Here is a 25,271-nt window from a genome sequence, read left to right as displayed (position 1 = left end):
AGAAAATGAGTTTTTTTGGTCTGCCCAACTAGGGACAACCCTTTATGTGAGATTGGGCTATATTTATTGCTGTGGGTTGTACATTTTATGTTGTCAGTCTCATTGACAAACCTATCGGCTAAAAATCGCATTAAACGGTAACCAAACCTAGTTTTGGATCATGATGACGATTTTTTGACGATTTTCCAAATTTCGTTGACGATTTGACGATTTTTTTGACGATTTCCGACCAAAAACTGTCGGCAACGCTGGGGCTATACCAAAATCCTCGAACTTAATCTTCCGACGGCTAAAAAGTGGTATTCCCCAATTTTCAGCGAAATCGGTCAACAAACGCGACCTGTATGTTGCGAACGGACGGACAGACGGACATGCATAAATCGACTCAGAAAGTGATTCTATGTATATCCCTAGAAGGAACTATGGGTCTATCTCGCTTCCTTTTGTATGTTACATACAAATGCACTAACACATAATACCCCTTACCACATAGTGGTGTAGGGTATAAAAACCTTATCAGCTGTTTGCTATGGCCTGCCTTGTAATGATTGTACCATGTCTTACATGCCTTTGACTGGACTACTTGTGGATGGTATAAAAACTTACACCAAAAATTGCATCTTTAAATAAAGTTTATTAATCTCTAAATAAGATTTGAACATTATGTTTTCATTCACTTATGCACTTGAGCTCGTCGTATTATATCTCCTCCAAAAGTAAAATAGGCCAACAGATCCTTTTTCTCAAAAAATGTTACGTTACCGTCAAACGTAGATGATGGCATATAAGTGGGAACATTTGTATCGGATAACGTTATATTGGTCACATTGTAAATGAAATTCTATAGAGAAAATACACATTAAAATATCATTAATAATAAAACATTAAAATAGAAAGTACTCACCCCTTTTATGGGACATTTCAAAGGAAGATTACTTCTTTCCATCATGCTTTCCACAAACTTCATAACCATTGGTACTCTTCTCACTTGTCCCAAAATTTGACACACTTTAAATTTAACATCAACAAGTTTAATATTTTTAACACCTCTGGTGGGCTTGAATTCCATTTGTATAAAAACATCTGTGTTGTTGGACATTGTTCGACTTAACTCAAACATAATTCCAAGGTTATATAGGCTCTCTTCTAATTTATGCGTACTGCAATTGTAACGTTTGACAAGAGGTGGCAGGAAATTACAGGTTAGATTACGTAATTCCAATTTAAAAGGACGACGATCACCAGCAGCCTGTGTGAGAAAAAAATATTTTATTAACCAACGATTTGTTTGTTTTATTTTAGACATACCATTAGTAACTTAAATGAGTTCAAGGTAATTAGAAAGAAAATAATGTTATTAAACAACATTTCTAGAGCGCGTATTTTTAGTAAGTGATTACGTGAAGCCTCCAAAAATTCATAATAATGACTAAATATTAATAGCCATTATTATTGGTATTTCAGGTAAATAAAATTGTGTATATTAATTGATATTTTATACGCAACAGTTGTTTTCAACCATGGAAAATGAGACATTGATCGATAATGGAAATCGTTTTGATCGTCTATGGTAATCACTCGAGCATCCATAAAAATGGAAATAGGACGCTGAAATTTTGGGAAGATGGGTATTTTGCTTGCAGATAGTTCAAGTTCGATGATGGACTATATCGGTCTAGGTTTTGGTATACTCGTAGCCCCTTCATAACGGTACCGCCCGATTTTAGGTATTTTGACGTTTTTAGTCACAATTTAATACCAAACTAGCTATAATTTGACATTTACGATTCCGTGATTTGACTTTTGAGTTTCCCTGCAGTTAAAAAACTTTTCCACCAAAAATGGTAAAGATAGATCTACACTTTGATAAAGCCCCGTAGGAGGCACCTGGCTGAACATATTTGTATACCCTCCACCATAGTATGGAGAGTATATTAAGTTTGTCATTTCGTTTGTAACACATCGAACTAATCATTTGCGGCCCTATAAAGTATATATGTATATTCTTGACCAGGATAAATTTCTAAGACGATCTAGCCATGTCCGTCTGTCCGTCTGTTGTAATCACTCTAGCGTCCGCAATAATTGAGATATAGTGCTGAAATTTTGCACCCGAGGGTCTTTTTTCCATAGGCAGGTCAAATTCGAAGATGGGCTATATCGGTCCACTCTTTGGTATAGCCTCCATATAACGGTACCTCCGGATTTGAGGTATTATGACGTTATTCGCCACATTTGCAGACAGAATTAGGTATAATTTGGCACTTAGGGTTCCTAGCGATCAACAAACTTATATCCCAAAGGATATGGGCATAGGTCCATGTTTTGGTATAGTCCCCATATAACGGTACCTCCCGATTTTCGTTATTTTGAGAATTTTAGCCACAATTTTTAACCGAACTATCTGCAATTTGACATTTGAGGTTCTCAGTGGTCATGAAACATCTCCACCAAACATCGTTAACATAGGTCCATGTTTTGGTATGGCCCCCTTATAACCGTACCTCCCGATTTTCGGTATTTTGAGAATTATAGCCACAATTTGTAACCGAACTATCTGCAATTTGACATTTAAGGTTCTCAGTGGTCATGATACATCTCCACCAAACATCGTCAACATTGGTTCATGTTTTGGTACAGCCCCCATATAGCGGCATCTCACGATTTTCGGTATGTTGAGAATTTTAGCTGCAATTTTTAACCGAACTAGCTGTAATGATCGGTATTTTGAGAATTTTAGCTACAATTTTGTCTAATCAAAAATAATCGTCAATATAGGTCCATGTTTTGGTATATCCCTCCATATAACTGTACCTCCCGATTTTCGGGAATTTTCAGTGGTCACGAAATTTCTTCACTAAAATTCGTCAACATGGGCCGATTTTTGAGGGTCTACATTGTTTTGATGAAACTACCCTCAATTTGACTCTTGAAGTTCCCTGCAGCTATAAAACTTTTCCGCCAAAAATTTAAAGATAGGTTGACTCTTTGATATAGCCCCGTAGGTGGTACCTTTCACCTACCTGAACACATTTTTTTAGATTAGATTAGATTACACTGTGCAACAAAATGGAGGTGAAAGTCTGGGGCACGGAAAATTCCTCTTGGGGAAGAAAGGCCTTGGTGAGTATATTATGGACCCCGAAGGACAGATCCGCCGTGAGTCGAACTTCCGCGTTATGGCGTGATGAAATTTTTGTTAGAGACCCTGTGGGCCATCAGGAATTAGCGTTATACCTTTGTTCACTGTTGCTTAAGTGCTCTACAAAAACAACAAACAAAGATATACTGCTAATGCATTATGGCTTACAGGGTCTCTTGCAAAAACATCATCACGCCATAACGCGGAAGTTCGACTCACGGCGCATCTGTCCTTCGGAGTTTTTAATATACACACACAAAGGGCATTCATCTCCAAAAGGAATTATCTCTGCCCCAACATTTGTGTTCACAGTGTAATTTAAGCAATGGTGGGAAGCAGTAGGGGTCTATCTATTGTCGAAAAGTTGTTACACCTAAAATTGTGAAAGGACCCTAATTATTCCATTTTAATTAAGACTATTTTATGGTGGAGGGTATAAAAAATTCGGCCCGGCCGAACTTAACGTTTTTTTACTTGTTTAGATTAGATTAGATAATTTAGGCATTTGGGGTATCCGTAGTCGAAAAATTTGTCCAGCGGAACTTAACCACTGTTTACTTGTTATATTTGAAAGCAACAAATTTCAATTTGCAACAATGCTAAATGATTGTTAACCTTTATGAACCAGAAACAACAATACAAAAAGGTCATACAATATTTATGAGAAACTAGCGGACCCGGCGAACTTCGTCTCGCTATTAAGGAATAAAATTTCATACAAAAACTCAATTTTCGATTTTTCCAATTTTCCGACTTTTCCAGAGAGATTTTCCAAAATTTTTTTCCGTAAAGACCTTCTCCTCGAAAATACGAATAACTGACAAAAATGTTTACAGAAATCGGCCTAGCCGTTCTCATTTGATGAATTACTATACATTTTTTACACCATTTTTATATATATATAGATAGATAGATTGCAAAAAAGAAATACTGCAAAATAAAACTGTACTTTAAAATAATATAAATGTTAAAAATTAAATATAAATGAATGGTTAACATAAATAAAACATGTGGAAACAAAAAACCTTCACACCACAATTTTTTGTTTGCTGTAATAACATTTAATGTAATAAAATAGCATTAGCAGTAGCAGCAGATTCATAAGATCAACATGAAAGCGCTTCACAAAAAGCAAGCACAGCAGTGGGGAAAAATCTTGTAGGGGTAAATTACATTGCCTGCCCTAATGGCTGGGATTAATAAGGCTTGTCGTGTTCGACTTGCCATTTCTTGGGCAAAGAAAATTCACATACTTGTTCATATTGTATTGGCGTTCTTGCTTTTTATTTTCTTAACAATGAATGAGATGGAAACAATAAAAGCGGAAAAGAAAAAGAAAACAATAAAAGCGAAGAAACGAAATTTCTCCTGTGGAATGTTATGATTTGCATTTCAATATACAAATCTACAACAACGAATCCCAAAATCCTACGTTACATTCTATTCAACTTTGAACAGTGGTTCCATTTTTTATTGATACTTTGTTTTGTTTTCGACATAGAGGGGCAATGTTAAGTGGTTAAAGTTTGTGGATTATGGAATTTGAGGTATTTAATAGCAAAGCCTTATAAAATTAAGGGTTTATATCCGGTTCCATTACCATTTTCCACATTAATTTCAAATACCAGTAACATACTTCGATTATTGTTCATAGGCTGAGAAGGTAAACAGAACATCTTCTGGTCAAATATTTTAATGGGCTACACACTAGGGTTATACATTTTTTCCAATTTCTGCAAATATCAAAAATACCACCGCATAGCCGCGTAGAGCATGAACAACTACTATGAAATACGGTGTCATTTTTTCTCTATAGTGAAAAAAGTTTCCGCACCAAATGCATTGAAATTCAGTAATGAATTAATTCAATTATGTATTATAATGACATATATCGTCTGCTACTCACGAAATGGTCGTAAGTACATTTATAAAAAATTTTCAGGAGGAAGATAAAACATTCTACCGCTTCTTTATTAAAGATTTTATTGTGGTGGTAAAAACAGTATCCTTCATTTATTTTTTTCGCTTCAATACTTGTATTTTGTTTGATCAAATTCCCTCGTGTTTGAGCGATAACTGGATATCTTTGGACTTACGAACTTTTCCTTCAATTTATTATACCCTATACCACAATGTGGAAAAGGGTATTATAAGTTTGTTTTGGTAAAAATTCATGTAACACCGCGAAATATTCGTCGGAGACCCCCAATGTGGTATACCAATCTTCATATCTCGACGAGATAAAGCGATTATGAGATGTGTGTCCGTCCGTCCGTCTGTCCATTATAAATTGTAAACACGCTCCAGGCCGCAATTATGGACCGATCGTCACGAAATTTTGTATGGAGGTCGGATTCAGATCAGAATAGATCCCTATTCTTATTGGTGATGATCGTGAAATATTTAGCGGGTGAAATGGACCAAAACCATAATATTTATCCAATTTTCTAGCGGCTCTGTAGGTCTCAATAATAGTCCGATCAACGCGTAATTTTAAATAAGGTAAGAGTATATCACAAAGGAGAAGCTCGCAATTTGAGATGGCGATCGGATAATATTTAGAGGGTTAAATGGACCAAAACTTTTGTGTGAAAATTGTGAAAATTTTTAATATACAGCTTATATCTTAATTCCTGGAAGTGACATTCCGGACAAGTAAGATATACTTGAAAGTGGAACGCTTGACCTTTCAATTGATGCCTATTATGCTGGTGTGCATGATCAGATAACAGAGTTACAGCCTAATATATTCCGTTATTTGTTTGTATTGTAATAATAAACTTGCTAGAAGTCGCAATTATACATCAATAGTCACGAAATTTTGCACCGGGTAAGAGTATAGGTCGAAAAAGATGCCTACAATTTTGAATGATGATCTGATATTCTTTAGCGGGTGAAATGGACCATTACTTTTGTATGAAAATATAAAAATTTTATTTTTAGTCGATATTTTAATTCTTTGAGGACATATATATTTCGCAAAGTAGCCTACATATGAAAAAAAAAACTACTGACCTTTCCTCTGATGTAAATTGCAATAAAGTGTTTGCTAGATAACGGGCCTACTGTCTAATATATAATGGGTTCTGCGTAGAGAACCACATATTGTCTCTCCAAAAATTTATGTAACGCCACGAAATATTCGCCCTAGACCCCTTATTTGGTATGCCAAAATTCATATCTCGACGAGATAAAGCGATTTAGTGATGTGTGTCCGTCCATTAAAAATTGTAAACAAGCTTAAGGCCGCAATTATGGACCGATTGTAACGAATTTTTTTGGAGGTTGGGTTCGGGCCAGAATAGAAATGATTAGTTTTTGGTGATGATCGTGAAATGTTCAGGGAATGAAATGGACCAAAAACAAAATGTTAACCAATTTTGTAGCGGCTCTTTAGGTCAAAATAATAACCCGCAAAATTTTAAACAAAGTTTGAGTTTATGATGAAGAAGAAGCGTACAAACCAACGTGAAGATTAGATAATACTTAACGGGTTAAATGGACTGAGAGAGCCATTGTCCAGGGATAGTGGTATAGGGTATCCCATGGTCGGCTCCGTCCGACTATAGACTTTTCATACTTGTTTTAAATAAAATATTTATACTTTACTCAACGATGTGGAAAGGGTATTATAAGTTTTATTGTTCAATATTCATGTAATATCGCGAAATATTCGTCGCAAACTTCCCCTGCCATTATTCATATTTCGACGAGATAACGCGAACTAACTAATTGTATATGTCCGTCCGTCCATTAAAAATTGTAATAAAAACTCTAGGCCTCAATTATGGACCGGACGTCACGAAATTTTTGGGGAGGTCCAGTTCCGACAAGAAAATGTCCCATTATTTGTTGGTGATGATCGTAAAATGTGAAATTGTCCAAAAATAAAATTTTTATCTCATTTTGCAGCGGCTATGGAGGTCGCAATGATGGTTTGGTCGGGGCAATTTAACATGATGGTCAGATAATAATTAGCGGGTTAAATGGACCGAAACTTTTGTGTGAAAGTTGGTAAAATTTTTAGTATAATACTCCTGAAAGATATGTTCCATCCCCTTGACCTTTCCATTGATGGCAAACATATACCGGGATCCACAGTTTTATTTGTTTGTAGTGTAACAATAACTACTTTGGTTGCGCGGAGGTAGGGCTCGCCACAGAAAATTTATATTTGCAGTAACTGAGAGTGACTATATGGTTTGAGATACAAATTCTGTGTAGGATCTTTTATTGATGTGTTTATACGACTGCACAAAGGTTATTATATTAGGAAACTTATTCTACGAGGGTAACTCTGCAATGGCTAGGGGGAACTCGTTCCGGGCTTAGGCTCGGGAACCAGGACGGCTTATTGTAACTCGGCTCTCGTTGTTGGATGTTGGCGGTAACGTCCGACTGTCGGCGCTGTCTCAGAATGGCTGGGGTTTCGTCGGTGTCCACGGGGCACTTCGTTGTCTCGCGTTCCGATGAGCTTGGAAATTTCCGGCCTATGTTGGCTTTGCTATATATTATGGTCGATGGCATCGTCGACTGAAACACTCGCGGGAAGATTTTACAAATTTTGATATGTTAAAGTCAATGGCCACGTCGACTTAAAGACTCCCGGGGAAATTTATGTTATCCACTATTCGCACTTTCACACTGTTTCACTAGGTCAACTCACCTCCTGTTTATTTTTAACTTCGCTGGTGCTGCGACTAGTAGTACTTCGTTCACTCCTGGTACGCGACTTATAGTAACCCGTCCACTGCTGGTACACGACTGATAGTAACTCGTCCACTGCTGGTACACGACTGATCCCCACTTTAATGCCTAAACATCAGTCTGGAAACTCTAATAATGGTAATACGGAGAGTAAATTTTTTAGAAATGCTGAAAATTCATCTGAAATCACTGGTGTACATTTCCTCTTAATTAAGCGCTTTCACGTGGTGCTAGAGTGTTTAAATTGCGGACTTAATATCAATCCTGTAATTACTGTAAAGAAACCTTAGAATTATATTTGAAGGAATATTTCTGGTACTCCATGCCAGTAAGTGTGCATAAAGTCCTCTGTCATGGAAAGGATATAATAGCCTCTTGCATCCTTATATAAGAAACATATTTGCAAAATTTTGGTATCTTACATCTTTTACTTTAGAAGATATTAGTAAAGTTCCACTAAAGTGCTCATATTTTGCACTGTGCGCTGCCTCTCCGCTACTATTCTCACCACGTGTGCTCTCGGATAACGGGACCTAGTTTACAACTCTCATGTCCATTCGAAGACGTGTAATCGGTCTACCCCAAGCTATGTGTTTTGGGCTCAACTGTACCTGTAGGTTCCCTCACACTGTTAAGCAATTTAAGAGCTATATCCAAATCTGAACCGATTTTGATATAATTTGGCACATTTATCTATAGACCTAATTCCGTAACACATTTCAAATTTCATCAAAATTGGACACACATAGCGTGTTTGGTGCATCAAATACTTCAAATCGGTCGAAAATGTATATGAGAGCTATATCCAAATCTGTGCCGATTTCGATATAATTTGGCACATTTATCTATAGACCTAATTCCATCACACCGTGCCACAGTGGTGCAATGGTATGCACGCTCGCCTTGCACGCTGAAGGTCGTGGGTTCGATTCCCCGGCCAGGCAACATCAAACATTTTTCAGCGTTGGCAAAATACCCCTCAGCAATGTTGGCGACATTTCCTGAGTATTTCAGCCATGTAAAACTTCTCTACAAAGTGGTGTCTTAAGACACGCCGTTCGGACTCGGCGATAAACAGTAGGTCCCATATCATTGAGCTAATATGAATCGGGCTGCACTCAGCGATATGAGAGAAGTCTCCCTTGTCCCTTCAGGGATGTTTGTGGAACAATTATATTATATTATAATTCCATCACTCATTCCAAATGTCATCAAAATGGGACAGATACAGCGTGTTTGGTGCATCAAATACCTCAAATCGGCCGAAAATATATATGGGAGCTATATCCAAATCTGAACCGATTTTCACCAATAGCGTTCTTCATTAGACTAAAAAAATGATCTTCCCCAATTTTCAGCCAAATCGAACAATAAATGCGACCTGTATGTTGCGAACGGAAGCACGTACGGACATGCATAAATCGACTCGGAAAGTGATTCTATGCATATCCCTAGAAGGAACTATGGGTCTATCTCTTTTCCTTAGGCATGTTACATACAAATGCACTTACACATAATACCCTTACCACAGGGTGGTGTAGGGTATACTGACGATGTTGATATGGTATAATAAAGATTGAGGCGTATGAGTATTTCCATACGCTTTAGTGGCATCCAACCCACACAGTTTAGTCAAAAAATGTAGCTAAATTGGTCCAAACATAAAATCTTAAAATCTGTAGGTACCGTTATATGAGGGGATATTAAAACAAGGACAGTTTTTGATTGAGAAGTCTTGTGACCACTGATAATTTGAAATATCACACAACAGGGAGTTCAGTCATAAAAAAAACCTAAAATCCTCAAAATTCCTAAAATCGGGAGAATTATATTATACTATATATATATATACTAATACCTTCAAAATTCCCAAAATCGGAAGGTACAGTTCTATGCGGGCTATATCAAAACGTGGACCTGTACCGGCAATTCTCTGCAGGAATATTTTATAGCCCCGTGAGGACTATAAACCAAATTTTAGCTATTTAGGCTTTTTCAAAGTGCCGAAATCATTAGGTACTGTTCTATAGAGAGGAGTACCTGTGATGATGTGATTGTACTGTTGCACCATTCTAAGGGTCTATATCAAAACGTGGTCCTATATTTACAAATTTCTGTGGAAAAGTTTTGTAGTTTAAAAGAAGACTGGAGGGAAGAAAAAACATTTAAAATACTGAAAATCGGAAGGTACCGTTCTATGGGGACAGCAAACATCCTAGGAGTAATAGACATATCAAAGAAAATGGAGGAGGAGACAGAGAAGCTCAGGGAGAGTTCTATCTTGATCCAATCACCAGGAGTAGCGAAGGACTCTGACCCCGAATCACACAGCAATAACTTGACAACAAAGATCATCTTCAAATGATAGTGGACGAAAGATCAGAACAAGTAAGAAGCAGCTGTCAAGGGCACAAAGACTAAACTTACGTCTTTGTGCCATTGACAGCCAGGCGCGGTGTAATCATGAGTTTATTAAGGATATGTCGTATGCTCAATCCAACCAGTTTTTGCTATATTCATTGTAAATATACGTTAGAAAATATACAAGACCCATGTCAGACTTTACAAATATTGCGACCACATTGTACAAAGAGCTAAATCAATTGCAATCATTAGCAGTGATCTGAAGGAAGAGATCCCTCACATAACCAAAGCGGCAATTGCCTCAAAGGATAGGACAGCAGACTCGAGACGGAACGCATGCTACAAGTCTTTGGCGCCAGACCTCTCACCGAAACGGGCGTAGCCACCTTATGGGAAAAACAAATGCCAAACAGAGATATGTGGATTGATGGACTCTCTCCGACTGTCAGATCATAACACGAAGTTTGAACGGTTACAAAACAAGCATAGTGCTATCTAGCTAATGTTAGAGTCCTTACGGACAGTAAAGTAGCACTGTAGAACAAATTAAATTAGTAAAAAGTAGGCCCATCTGAGAGTGGCGGTTGGAAAATAGAGGGTAAATTAGAAAACCCGTATCGCGTCGTTTGTTTATGTTAGTTCGAATTTCTGCAAACTTTGAAGGTTGAAGGTTAAAAAATTCGAAATAACACAAATAAACGGCTCCATACAGAAAACCACATAACCAAATCATTTCAAAAACTTTGGCATTATCTGCTGTAAGAAAAACGATTCATCGATCTGCCAAACCATATCGGCCCTCAGATGTTCCCAATACGCAGCAAACGCTTTATCGTCGGCGTCTATGTAGACACTCCTGTGCCAAAAAAAAAAAACTGTCCGACATTTCCAAACGGAAATAAATGTTTGTTACGATCCTGACCCCAATTAAGTCTACCCGTACTGCAAAGGGGGGACGGATCGTCACAGTATCTTTTCGGCCATAAGTAGACAGCGGAATCCTATGCAAATGCATATATGGTTAGGATGGTCGTAGAAAAATTTTATTACAAAATAAAACGAATTAGGCCCAGAAATTTTTGCATATTCTTCATATCGTGCATATTTTGACATATTTGTACATATCTGCATAAAATGAGCATATGCAAAACCATATGCAAAAATATATTCAAGGATTTGTGGTCTAAATATCCCACCGAAATGACTGAAATTTGGCATTTTGTCTTCGCTGTGGGTATAAAACTTTCCACCTTAAATTTGTCGGTATAGGTCCACGTCTTCTTATAGCCCCCATAGAACGGTACCTCCGGATTTCTGGTATTTTGAAAGTTGTGCCCTCAATATCCCTCCGAAATGGCTGAAATTTGGTATTAAGTCTTCGTTGTGGTTATAAAACTTTCCACCTGAAATTTGTCGGTATAGGTCCACGTCTTCATATAGGCCCCATAGAATGGTACCTCCCGATTTTCGGTATTTTGAAGGTTGTGGCTTCAATATCCCAACGAAATGACTGAAATTTGGCATTTTGTCTTCGATGTGGGTATAAAACTTTCCACCTGAAATTTGTCGGTATAGGTCCACGTCTTCATATAGGCCCCATAGAATGGTACCTCCCGATTTTCGGTATTTTGAAGGTTGTGGCTTCAATATCCCAACGAAATGACTGAAATTTGGCATTTTGTCTTCGATGTGGGTATAAAACTTTCCACCTGAAATTTGTCGATATAGGTCCATGTCTTCATATAGCCCCCATAGAATGGTACCTCCCGATTTTCGGTATTTTGAAGGTTGTGGCTTCAATATCCCTCCGAAATGGCTGAAATTTGGTATTAAGTCTTCCTTGGGGGTAACAAACTTTCCACCTAAAATTTGTCGGTTGAGGTTGAGGCTTTCATATAGCCCCCATAGAACGATACCTCCCGATTTTCGGTATTTTGATGGTGGTGGCTGTGGTTATTTGTACATTTTACTATTTTATTGACTTGTCTGAAGAGAATTTTAAACAGAAAAATTGTACACACAAACATTTTTGTACCTATTATTGAAATATTTGTTGCATAGAAAAATATGTAAAATGCATAAATTTTGCATATGCAAAAATTTATGCATTTTGCAAAATTTTGCATATGTCATATGTTTCGATTGCAATGTAATCAGAAGCCAAAAATATGCCCAGTCTCAAAATTTGACATGAATCGGACCAAAAATAGGGGTTGCATAAAATTCCGCTGTCTAGCCATAAGTGACTCACCGCTTTACCATTGGCATTAATTTTGCCTTAAGTGTGCCAGGCCTGTCTGATGTCTCTTAAGCAACAAAGAAGATGTATCCATCCTCGCCGTCAGAAAAAAATGCGTTCATATTAATGTGGGTGAAAAGTTTTTTTCTGCATGGAACTAAAATTGATAGTCTCACCGGAGACTCATTCTTCTCAAAAATAAACCAAAAGGCAATTGAAACCAAAAGATTGGTTCTTTGTATTAATTCCTTTGGGACAGACTTGGAGACTCTATCAAGGCCAATCAATATCTTACAATAAACTTGGAAATTCCGCTGCAATAGTGCCGTGATTAATACCTCCAAGGCGATAATCATTTAAAGAGAATCTTTGATTGTCTGCTTTGCGAATATAAGCACTTTTTCATAGAATTCTATTCTATAGCGACCAAAGTCCTTATGTGATAATTGTTTACTAACTCCGATAAAAAGGTGCTGATATACATAAATATAGCTCAAATTACTGTCGAATTTGTTAGGATAGTTAGTGGTCGAAATGGTTTGCCAGCCTTCCTGTCGGCTTTGTAGACTGCAGTTTCGTAGATTTGACTTTCGCTAACATCCGATCAGTCGATTTGAAATTTCACACGAATATAGTAGCACCCTTTACATTCCATATACATACATAACAACTATAAAATCCCTATTGTCAAGCCGAATTTAATTTATCCTTTACGCTAAAATGTGTATAATATTGGTTAGTAAATGTGGTTGTAAGGCGCTTATTACCTGCAATGCTTTTAACCGTTGTGCACTTTATCATTTTTCTTTCTAGTGAAAGAACACAAAACCCCCCATAAAATTACTATCCAATTTTATGACAATGGTAGACAATGGGGCTCCCATTTGTAGTTGTGTGTGTAAAAAATTCTCACAAACACAATTCAACTAATTGGAAAAATTCGAGTATATCACTCAGACCAGCGTCAGGCACCATATTTTTCTATTGCATACTTTACGGGGTGTCATTGTGTGAGTATGCTTTTTCAGTGGGTTGAATTGTGTCTGTGGAGAGAGCAACGTTAAATGAGCGCAAACGGGCGACTAATAGCCTGACACTGACTCAGACAATGACAACCCCTAAAGTATGCAATAGAAAAATATGTTGCCTACCATTGTTTTATGATGTGGATCCACCCAAAGCCAGCGGCAACGACAACAACAACAATGTTTTGACTCTAAATATTTAACCCAGATATGCCCACTGTCCTATATACAGGACACACAAAATTCTTGCTAATTTGATATGTTATGTTTATCAAAGTACCGTTTATTTTGGTGATATACTCAGTACACATCTGTAGCTCTTGGGATATTATGTGATTCCATTATTTTGAGCTACTATTTTTGAGTTTTGAGGTCTAGTTCATCGAAGTTGCCCCCTATCGCTTAGTTTTTACAATGATTTGTGTTATGACCGATTAATTATTGGGTAGTTTTGTAACGAAAACATACACGATGTGGTGCCTACTACGAAAAAATGTTAACTAGATGCCGAAAAGGTGTCTTTGGACTATATGTCAAATGTTTTGTGTCCCATAACTCCCAGTTATATGATAAAACCCTTTGTCCAAAAGTGGCCTCAAAAACCACTTTTTTCAAAAAAAATTTAAAAAACATATAGACATACTGTTATTATTTCACATTTGCTTCTAAAATAATATAAAAATACTTTTAAAATGATCACGATCAAGCAATGGGCATATCTGGGTTAATCATAGATAACACTTTAGTAGGAAGTCGAAGAAATTACAACGTATTTTAGATGGCTTACCCGAACTTTGTGTACTATCTTCCTGCTGTCGTTGCGTATATTTATGGTTACACAGACATCTTGGCAAACTGGCATGTAATCCGACACCACCGTCTTGTAGTAGAAAGGGTTTATCGACTGCACCTTATAGCCCACCGCCATTACCGCAAGCTGTAACACCAGCTACACTGTCATACTGCGAACAATAATGGAATAATGAGGTGTACGAAGAAGACGAAAAGTTGGTTCGTCAGAACAAACATATCCGTAGATGGGCCAAGTGCAGAGAACGTCATCAATGTTTTTGCAACATTGCAACCAATGCATCCATTATGACCAGAACGGATGTTGTTATATTTATGGCAAACATGAAAGAAAGAAAAATAACAAGAAAGAGAAAATATATGCAATAAGACACAAGGTTGATACTAGAGATGAGGAAGAAGTAATTCGTGGTGCAGATGCGGTAGGAAGGAAAAGAAATTGAGAAAAGTGTTTACAAAGATGTTGCTGCTTGTGAAGTAGGACGTGAACATTCATCCGTAAAGTTAATTACAAACAAAAAGTTCAATTAGCGATTGTTGCATCCTGTCAGAGCATTCGATTTCAAATGCGGTCCCTATTTCTGTGCCAGCTCTCTCCTCTTTGTTTTTCATATTTTCACTAGCTATGGGTTGTAATGAATGATTCAAGAAAAAAGAAATTGCAAGGAAAATTTCATTTGATACCTCTGCCGAGAAATCGTAATAACTTTTAATAACCACAATTATCGGTTGAAGGTGAACATTTAATCAGCCGTGGAAATTCGTTAAGAGCTTAAAACAGAAAGGAGGATATTTGTAAGTAGATGTGGAGGTGATGTAATTATAATGGACCTTAGTAGGAAAGGATTGATTCCAATTCAGAATTTTTAAAGGGTCATGTGAACACGAATAAGAATTTAAAAGACGGATAGATCTACTTATAGAGGTAGGTTGTCATAGGTGGTCAAACAACAGAAATATCGCAATAGTCGGTAATGCATCCCTTTTTCCATTTTTGGTGCAATCACACTACAGGATCGGATCCTCACGAAATGTTGGGGGTTTATGGGGGTCTCACAGAGAAAGAAGCCTATTGATGGTTGGCGTACATCCCAAATTTCCATTGTTTTTATTTGAGTTGTACTGACGATGCGTTTCAACAAAATTGACCTGTATTAATGAAGACATTCAGAGCAAAGGCGCTAAGCTATCTCAATTTTAAAATTTTGAATTTGACCAGTCAAAAGCTTATGCATAGAGTGTAGGGTATCACATAGTCGGCCCCGACCCGACCCTGGACCCACTTGTTTATTTCTTTAATTTTTATTTTTTAGTCACGCAACTCTTTTCTTCTCATACACAACCTTAATATTAAGCATAACTTTTGACATCCTTCCTTCAACTTACCTCCTGAAATGATTTACTATAATTATGAAATAGGGACACTTTCCACTTCACTTTTACTGCGACCAAAACGGCGGCTAAAACGAACGGATTTCGGTGATAAACGTTATGTTGGAAATGAATCTACACGTTCAGATTTGCGGCTTTTGCCGCCGGCATATGTTGAACGAGTTTCATTGACACTGGACGATGATGAGGGAGCCACTGGCATTGTCGATGGTGCTGATGCTGTTAACATATCATGGTGAAGCTGGTGGGATGCTGCTATTACTTCCGCTGAATTTGAATGATGAGAATGATGTGTCGATGTTGTCGCCGATGTGGATGTGTTTGATGACGATGTAGCAATAGCTGTGGTCTGGGTACAGGCCAATGTTACGGGGGGCGAGGAAACGGGATTATTAAAGAGAGCAGCAAAGTTTTCCGGACCATGAATGCCATGATTGAAAACGTCAGCGCGGTAAATGACACAAACTCCCATTTTAACGGGAGCACGACAATGGCATTTTTCATCTATTTTATCGTCTGCAAACGAAAATCGAAAAATTAAACAGAAAGCAATAACAAAACATTTTTACATTTCAAAGCATCAAATGACATCAAGGCAAACAAAGAAAACCAAAATTTTCAACAATTTAAGCAAGAAATACATTTGCATTTTTCGAAGGATACAAATTTTGTAACTTCGTTTTTCTTATTTCAATATTTATGTTCTCAGTCTAGAAACCCTTTTCAAATATTCATAGGAATTCATTATATAGGCCATTTTGTAACACCTTTGGCAGCTATGTTTTAGCCCTTTTTGCTAACTTTTTATACCCTCAGCCTTTAGGCTATGAAGGGTATATACACTTTCATACGGGCAAAATGTGCCTCATCGAAATAATGGTTTTAGACCCCAAGTATGTTTGGACGAAATGTGTTTCAGACAATTTGGAGTCGATTGAGCAATGTCCGTCCGTCTGTCTGTCTGTCTGTCTGGCTGGCTGGAGCGCACGATAACTCTCGAACGGATGAACCGATTCGGTTCAAATTTTGGCTTTCGTAATATTTAGCCCAAACTTAGTTTAAGTTCGAAGATGAGCTATATCGGTCCACTCCTTCCGGTACCTCCCCCACAAAAGTTCGGAAATGTTCGGAAAATTTGTGCGCACGATAACTCTTGAAGGGAGTAACCGATTTGGTCCATACTTTGCCCATCGTGGAGCGTGTACCAGACTTAGATCAGGTTTTAATATGGACTCAATCGGTCCACTCCGTCGGGTACCTCCCACACAAAAATTTGGAAAAGTTCAGTTTAGGACCATCTCTCGAATCGCTTTGATTTTTGCTTTAGCTACTTGTATTCACTGCCCTCCATACGACGGTATAAGTTTCATCAGGGGCAAGTCCATACTTCCTGAGAAAATAGCCTGAAAGTTGCAAAAAACCCCTATGAAACCGTGTGAGGTGGTTGGAGGGCAAAATAACTCTCGAACAGGTCTGCCGATTCGGTCCAAAGTTTGGCCTTAGTAATATTTTGTCCAAACATAGTTTAAGTTCGAAGATAAGCCATATCGGTCCACTCCTTCAGGTACCTCCCTCACAAAACTTCAGAAATGTTCGGAAAAATTGTGCGCACGATAACTCTTGAAGGGAGTGACCGATGTAATCCATACTTTGCACATCCTAATATATCTAGCAGATATAGATCAGGTTCGAATATGGACTAAATTTGTCTACTCCTTCTGGTACCTCTCACACAAAATTTCGGATAAGTTCACTTTAAGACCTGCTCTCGAATCACTTTGATTTTTGTTGAAGCGATTTGCATTCGCTACCTCCATTACGACGGTAAACGTTTTTTCAGGGGCAAGTCCATATTTCTTGCGAAAACAGCCCGAAAGGTGTATAAAACCCCTATGTCACCATATGTGGCGGTCGGAGAACACGATAACTCTCGAACTGTTCAACTGATTTGGTAAAACATTTGGTCTTCGTTATATTATATCCAAACTTAGTCACATGGGCAATACCGGTCCACAACTTTCGGTACTTCCCCCCAATATTTAAAAAAATATCACTTTGGATCTCCTAATATTTTATCAAAATTTAGTTTAACTTCTAAAATGGCCCATATCGGTCTTCCCTAAGGGTACCTGCCCTACAAAAGTTCAACATTTGTCTCTTAGTGCAGTTAATTCCTAATCCACATTTTTGTCGGCAAGTTCAAATGTCCAAAAAGGGCCACATTCTGAAGAGACCTGAAATACATTCGATCTGTCCGGAGGTAAAATTTCGCTTCACATTGGCTGAGGGTATATATCTGTCGGCAAAGCCGACTGACACTTTTTTACTTGTTTTTTCGTTAATTTTTTTCGTTCTCTATTTTCTTTCAAACTTTATTTATATGTTTGAGTGTGTGTGTGTCTTTCCTTATCTTAGTACAGTTTTTTTCTTTTACTCCTTCGCTTCTAAAAGTAGACAGTTTGACATTAATAGACAGAGAAGTTACTCTATGTGCTTTCCATTTAACCCCTAGGTCACATTAAAGTTAAAGTGCACTCGGTACCTTTTTGTTATGGTTGGTATAGAATATTACAACAAGAACAACACACTAAATTTTTACCGGAAAGACCAACAAACTTTTTTGTTACAAAGTTAGTGGAAAATCGTGTAATTTTACATGATTTGAAATGTGTTAGAAGGCGGAGTTAGAGTTGCTGGGCAGGTATTCCCCGACATAGTTTTTGCAAGAAAAAAAAACTAACAAAATGAAGTGGATAAGTTGTACAAAAATGAAGTCTAGCCATTGTAAAACACAATGATAATGGTTATGGTACTCTGAGGTTAAATTGTTGTATTTAACATTGGCAACAGTTTTACCATTGGTTGTTTCTTTTCTAACAGCAATTGTTGTTAGATATAAATGGAGTAACCGATTTGGTCCAAATATTGTACATCGTTATTTGTCATACAAATTTAGATCGAGTTTGTAATTGGACTATATCGATCGAGTTTTTCTGTTACTTCCCCCACAAAAGATGGAAAATTTATATTAAGTGCATCTTAAGGGGTTATGACCACTTACAAATTTTACAATACGGAAAATATATTGCAAAAAATTTTGAGGCGATCGGACAAAAATTAGCAGAGATAAGAACGTTAGAAAGTGAAGATTCATTGTGAACGCGGTTTTCTCGAAACGGCATTTTTGAATGCGACTCGAATGTAGCTCGAAAACGGATGATCCGATCTTCATATGTTGTTGTGGGATTATCTATCTATATATATAAAATTGGAATTTGTTTGTACGTTTGTTTGTTTGTTTGTTTGTGCCTTATAGACTCGAAAACCGCTGAACAGATCTTACTGAAATGTTTAGGGTACATTGCTACATGGCCTGGAATGAAAATAGGCTATATCATTTTTTGAAATTTCGCGTTGATCTGGAGATATAGCATCAAAACTTTAATATATTCAATCCTGCACTCTGTGTCAGAAAAAACTGTGCAATCGTTTGCAGATAGTCTTTTTCAAATCAAATTAAAAACGATCCTTTGTTGTTACTTTTTAACTTAAAATATAAAAAAAACTTATTACTCAATATGCAAGGACAAAACGATGCTGACGTTACTCGAGATAATCTAAATATTGATAACGACATGATTACTTGTGACCCCAGGGCTCCTAAGAGAGATAGAGAAAGTCTTTATCTACGTACACTTGGAAACACCTCAAAAACACCTCGGCTTGCTGATTCTCCTCTGAGAATAATGCAGATCCTCGATGATCGTATCGAAAAGCTTAGCGAACGTCTCCTTGAAAAGTTTAAATCTATGTTAAAAGAGACTGAGGATCGTATCTTGCACGAGTTTGATAAAAAAATATGCGAGCTTAGATCAGATCTTAACGACGTCAATGATCGTGTAATTCGCCTTGAAAATATGTCAGATGAAGTTGCACTTTTAAAATCTGATATTGACAGTCTCAGAATGGACATGTTAAGGCAAGAAAACTCAACTGTGGCCTGTGAAATTCGAATCAACGGCATTCCTTTTCAAAACAACGAAAACTTGCTCGAGTTGTTCAACGACATCTGCACTTCCACTGGCACTGAATCACCCTGCATCAAATCTATCCACCGCCTTAAAAACCGCAACAACACAAAGAAGGCCAATTCCCCTGATGGTGTAATAATTGTGAAGTTTATGTCACCGTATGACAAAAACTTCTTTCTCAAGTCCATAGCCGGTTATAAGAAGCAGAATAATAACAAACTGACACTAAACTCCATAGGATTCAGATCCAGTTCCCTATATTACATAAACGAAAACCTCTCTAACACTAATTATATATTCCTGCAAGACGCGATCCATTTGAAGAAGAAAGGTCTAATTCAAGCTGCGTATACTTTTCGTGGGCTGGTCTATATCAAGCGTCTTAATAGCAATGAACCAATTTGCATTTTTCACGCTAAAATTCTTGATGAGTTTCGTACTTCGGGACAGGGTTATGGAGCGGAATAACACAGCTGTTTACCATGTAATCAATCAACTATTCCTGCGTAACAACACAATTTCCACTTGCATTATTACACTTTTTTTAAAATGTTTCTTTTTTTACTTACTTATGATGTTAAATAGGTTTTCATTTTTCATAAAATGTTTAATACCATACATACGCGCTGCTGTTGCTATAATTTTGTTCATATATATACCTTTCTATGGTCCAAACGGGTAACTATCATAGAGATTCCAAAGACGTAACCAAAAATCTGGTAAAAATCTTAGCCAAACAAAGAGAGGGTTTGAACATATGTCATATTAATTCCCAAAGCTTGATGAACAAACTCGATGAATTCAAATATATATTTGGAAAATCTGACATTGACATAATTTGCCTCTCAGAAACCTGGCTAAATTCTTCAATTTTGGATAGCTTAATCAATTTGAATGATTACACTCTATTTAGATCTGACAGAGAACGACGTGGCGGAGGTGTCGCTATTTATGCGAAGAACACATTGAAAGCCAGACTTCGTTTGAGATCAGCCACTGGTGATAGTATAGAACATATATTTGTTGAGTTATCCAACGGAACGAATAAAATTTTAATTGGGTGCATTTACCGACCAAACAACACAATAGATTTAAATCAGATTCAAGACACGTTGGAAATCGCAAGTTTGGGCTATGAGGACGTCATTATTACTGGGGACTTCAACTCAAATATACTCGTAGACTCGTCTTTGGTAGATAATATGCAAACACTGGGACTTTTCCCTGTAAACAACACAAACCCCACTCATTTTACATCAACAACTTGGGGTGCAGGGGGTGCCGCAGGGCTCAATTATAGGACCGCTGCTATTTTCATTGTACGCTAACGATTTACCCTCTCAATTAATCCACAGTAATATTGTCATGTACGCGGATGATGTCCAAATATTTTTGAGTGATTCTGTTGAAAATGTTAGCAATTGCATTACTAAACTTAATGAAGATCTTTCCAAAGTATTCAACTGGGCAACTGCAAACGGATTACTCTTAAACCCTCAAAAATCCAAGTGTTTAGTAATTCATAAGAAAAATAGACTTATTTTACAAGAGCCTGATATCTTCATTAACCAGGAGAAAATTGCCGTTGTTACTAGCGCGAAAAACCTTGGTGTTGTTTTTAACAGCTCGCTTACTTGGACGAATCATGTAAATGTTGCTGTTGGACTAACATACGCAAAGCTGCGCACACTATGGGCTACACACTCTTTCACTCCATTTAATATCCGATTGCTTTTAGCTAAAACTTATTTAATTCCAGGACTTATCTATGGCTGCGAGCTATTTGCCAACTGTGATTCATTAAGTCAACGCAAAATAAACGTTGCATTCAACAATATTACACGTTACGTTTACGGCTTAAAAAAATCACAACACGTTTCGTCGCTTGCCAACTCAATTTATGGCTGCACCTTTAGCAGATATCTCGGAATTAGGTCGCTAATATTTTTGCACAAAATTATTAATAAGCAAAAACCGAAGAATCTCTTTGACAAACTAACATTTGCCCGGTCTAATAGAGGAAAAATATTAAAACCCCTCAGAAGGCGGAGTTCAGGTTTGGAATGTCACTTTTATATTTATACAATACGTCTTTGGAATACTCTACCACATGAGATTCAAAGCACCAGCAACGCGTTTGTTTTTAAAAAAATGATCTTTAGTTTATTCCACAGTTAAATAATTGCATTTTATATGAGTTTGTCCATTTTGTATAACTTTTTCTTTTTACAGATTTTAAAATGTACTTTACATTCAATTTTTTTTTTCATTTTTTGTATTTTAAGTTGGATATTTCATAGCATAAATAATCCTGCACTTTAATTATAAGATGTATATCTTGTTGTGTAGGTACTCAATAAATAAATAAATAAATAAATAAATAAATAACCGGAGGTACCCCCAAAAAATTTAGTTTTTGTATGCAAATATCTTTGAAACTATTACAGATACAATCTCCAAATTTTGTATGTGTGACGGAATTTGACGTAGAAATAAATTTACCAAATTATATTCAAATCGGTTCAGATTTGGATATAGCTCCCATACACATATATTTTCGGACGATTTCCTTATTTTATGCGCCAAACACGCTATATATGCCCAATTTCGCTGAAATTTTGAATTTCTGACGAAATTTGTTCTAGAAATAAATGTGCCAAATTATATCAAAATCGGTTCAGATTTGGATATAGCTCCCACACACATATATTTTCGGCCGATTTCCTTATTTTATGCACCAAACACGCTATATATGTCCAATTTCTCTGAAATTTAGAATGTGTGATGGATATTGGCCTAGAAATATATGTGCCAATTTATTTTGAAATCGGTTCAGATTTGGATATAGCTCCAATATATATTTTCGGCCGATTTTCCACATTTGATGCACCAAACATGCTATATATGTCCAATTTCGCTGAAATTTAGAGGGTCTGACTGAATTTGTTCTAGAAATAAATGTGCTAAATTATATCGAGATCGGTTCATATTTGAATATAGCTCCCATATATATTTTCGGCCGATTTCCTGTATTTTATGCACAAAGCACGCTATATATATCCAATTGCGGTGAAATTTGAAATGTGTGATGGATATTGGCCTAGAAATATATATGCCAATTTATATCGAAATCGGTTCAGATTTTGATATAGCTCCTATATATATTTTCTGCCGATTTCATGTATTTTAGGCACCAAACGCGGTATTTATATCCAATTTCAATAAAATTTGGAACGTGTGACTGAACGTGGTCTAGATTTTGATATTGCTCCCATATATATTTTCGGGCGATTTTCCGCATTTGATGCACCAAACACGCTATATATGTCCAAATTAGCTGAAATTTGGAATGTGTTACAGAACTTGGTCTAGAAATAAATGTGCCAAATTACATCGAAATCGGTTCAAATTTGGATATAGTTCCTTTATATATTTTCGGCCGATTTCCTGTATTTTATGCACCAAACTCGCTATATATGTCCAATTTCGCTGAAATTTGGAATAAATGTGCCAAATTATATCGAGATCGGTTCAGATTTGAATATATGTAGCTCCCATATATATTTTCTGCCGATTTCCTAAATTTTATGCACCAAACACGCTATTATGTCCAATTTCGTTGAAATTGTGAATATGTGACGGATATTGGCCTAGAAATAGATGTTCCAAATTATATCGAAATCGGTTCAGATTTGGATATAGCGCTCATATATATTTTCGGCCGATTTCATGTATTTGATGATCCAAACACGCTGTATATGTCTGATTTCAATGAAATTTTTAACGTGTGACGGATATTAGCCTAGAAATATATGTGCCAAATGATATCGAAATCGGTTTAGATTTAGGTATAGCTTCCATATATATTTTCCTCCGATTTGATGAACTTAATGCACCAAAAACGCTGTATATGACGATTTCAATGACATTTGGAATTCATGACGAATATTGGCCTGGAAATAGATGTTCAAAATTATATCGAAATCTGTTCAGATTTGGATATAGCGCCCATATATATTTTCGGCCGATTTCATTTATTTGATGCACCAATTACGCTGTATATGTCTGATTTCAATGACATTCGTAATGTGCGACGGAATTTGGCCTAGAAATAATTGTGCCAAAATACTTCGAAATCGGTTCAGATTTAGATATAGCTCCCATGTATATTTTCGGCCGATTTCATGTATTTGATTTGATATATACGTCCCATTTTAATGAAATTTGTATCATTATTGACATATCTATATCAATATTGGATTAAAAATTATCAATAACAGAAGCAGTTATCCTAAGAGTAATTTAAGATGTCCCAATAGGCTGAATAAATTACAACTATCCTCAAACTTAAGGTACTCAATTTTAGTGTGGTTCCTAATTTAATTATCGTCTTTTAAAGAGAGAGTGGACTCAGTAGTGGGATTCTGTAACTCACTTTTGCTGTTATCGATAATTGTCGGTAAAATTAAAATGCTTATAATTTCGATAATTAACGAAATTTTTCAGTAAGTTAACGATGAATAAAAAGTAGTCGCTAGCCTCTACCGACACAAACAGTGATGCCAACTTTTCTTTATGTTTTTAGTCATAATTTTGCGATTTAATTTTAACGATTTTTGTCGGTAACAGCAAAAATGAGTTACAGAATCCCACTACAGGAGTGTTAGAGTATATAAAATTTGTAAATGTGATCTACGTAGGACTCATTCATTTATTTTTCACTTAGTCGGGGTAGCGAAGCGCACCGGGTTAAGCTAGTATCTATATAAATAAAATTGAAATTTGTTTGTCTGTTTGTTTGTTTGTGCCTTATAGACTCGAAAACCGCTGAACAGATCTTACTGAAATGTTTAGGGTACATTGCTACATGGCCTGGAATGAAAATAGGCTATATCATTTTTTGAAATTTCGCGTTGATCTGGCGATATAGCATCAAAACCGGAGGTACCTCCAAAAAATTTAGATTTTGTATGCAAATATCTTTAGAACTGTTACAGATACAATCTCTAAATTTTGTATGCGTGACGGAATTTGATGTAGCAATAAATTTACCAAATTATATTCAAATCGGTTCAGATTTGGATATAGCTCCCACATAAATATATTTTCGGCCGATTTCCTTATTTTATGTACCAAACATGCTATTTATGACCAATTTCGATGAAATTTGGAATGTAGGATGGAACTTGGTCTGGAAATAAACGTGCCAAATTATATCAAAATCGGTTCAGATTTGGATATAGCTCCCATACACATATATTTTCGGCCGACTTCCTTATTTTATGCACCAAACACGCTATATATGTCCAATTTCGCTGAAATTTTGAAATTCTCACGGAATTTGTTCTAGAAATAAATGTGCCAGATTATACTGAGATTGATTCGGATTTGGATATAGCTCCCATACACATATATTTTCGGCCGATTTCTTTATTTTATGCACCAAACACGCTATATATGTCCAATTTCGCTGAAATTTGGAGGGTCTGACGGAATTTGTTCTAGAAATAAACGTGCTAAATTATATAGAGTTCGGTTCAGATTTGAATAGAGCTCCCATA

General features: G+C 36.6%; 2 protein-coding genes across 6 annotated transcripts in view; one reads left to right on the top strand and one right to left on the bottom strand.

Moving 5' to 3' along the window:
- The window catches only part of LOC141396711 (uncharacterized), a 253,927-nt gene that overhangs the window by 124,378 nt on the left and 104,278 nt on the right, over positions 1-25,271 (bottom strand). For 4 of the 5 annotated variants that reach the window (XM_073972348.1, XM_073972344.1, XM_073972345.1 and 1 more), the window contains 2 exons: positions 15,674-16,195; positions 14,265-14,439 (listed from right to left, as the gene is read on the bottom strand). In XM_073972348.1, the coding sequence (XP_073828449.1) occupies positions 15,777-16,151 (375 nt within the window). In that variant the 5' untranslated portion in view covers positions 16,152-16,195 and the 3' untranslated portion in view covers positions 14,265-14,439; positions 15,674-15,776. Of the gene's footprint in view, positions 1-614; positions 842-904; positions 1,250-14,264; positions 14,440-15,673; positions 16,196-25,271 lie in introns of those variants that run through there. The other variant, XM_073972346.1, reaches the window with a different exon arrangement.
- Positions 12,646-25,271, top strand: part of PIG-K (Phosphatidylinositol glycan anchor biosynthesis class K) — a 478,228-nt gene continuing 465,602 nt past the window's right edge. Inside the window, exon 1 of the mRNA XM_073972343.1 lies at positions 12,646-12,651. The gene's annotated coding sequence lies outside the window, so the exon portion shown is untranslated. The remainder of the gene's footprint in view (positions 12,652-25,271) is intronic.

This window comes from Musca autumnalis, unplaced genomic scaffold (assembly GCF_047663935.1).
Source record: "Musca autumnalis isolate F117 unplaced genomic scaffold, ASM4766393v1 scaffold_3, whole genome shotgun sequence".
Taxonomy (NCBI): Eukaryota; Metazoa; Arthropoda; class Insecta; order Diptera; family Muscidae; genus Musca; species Musca autumnalis.
The sequence above is the reverse complement of the archived record's forward strand: the minus strand, read 5'-3'. Positions and strand labels throughout refer to the sequence as shown.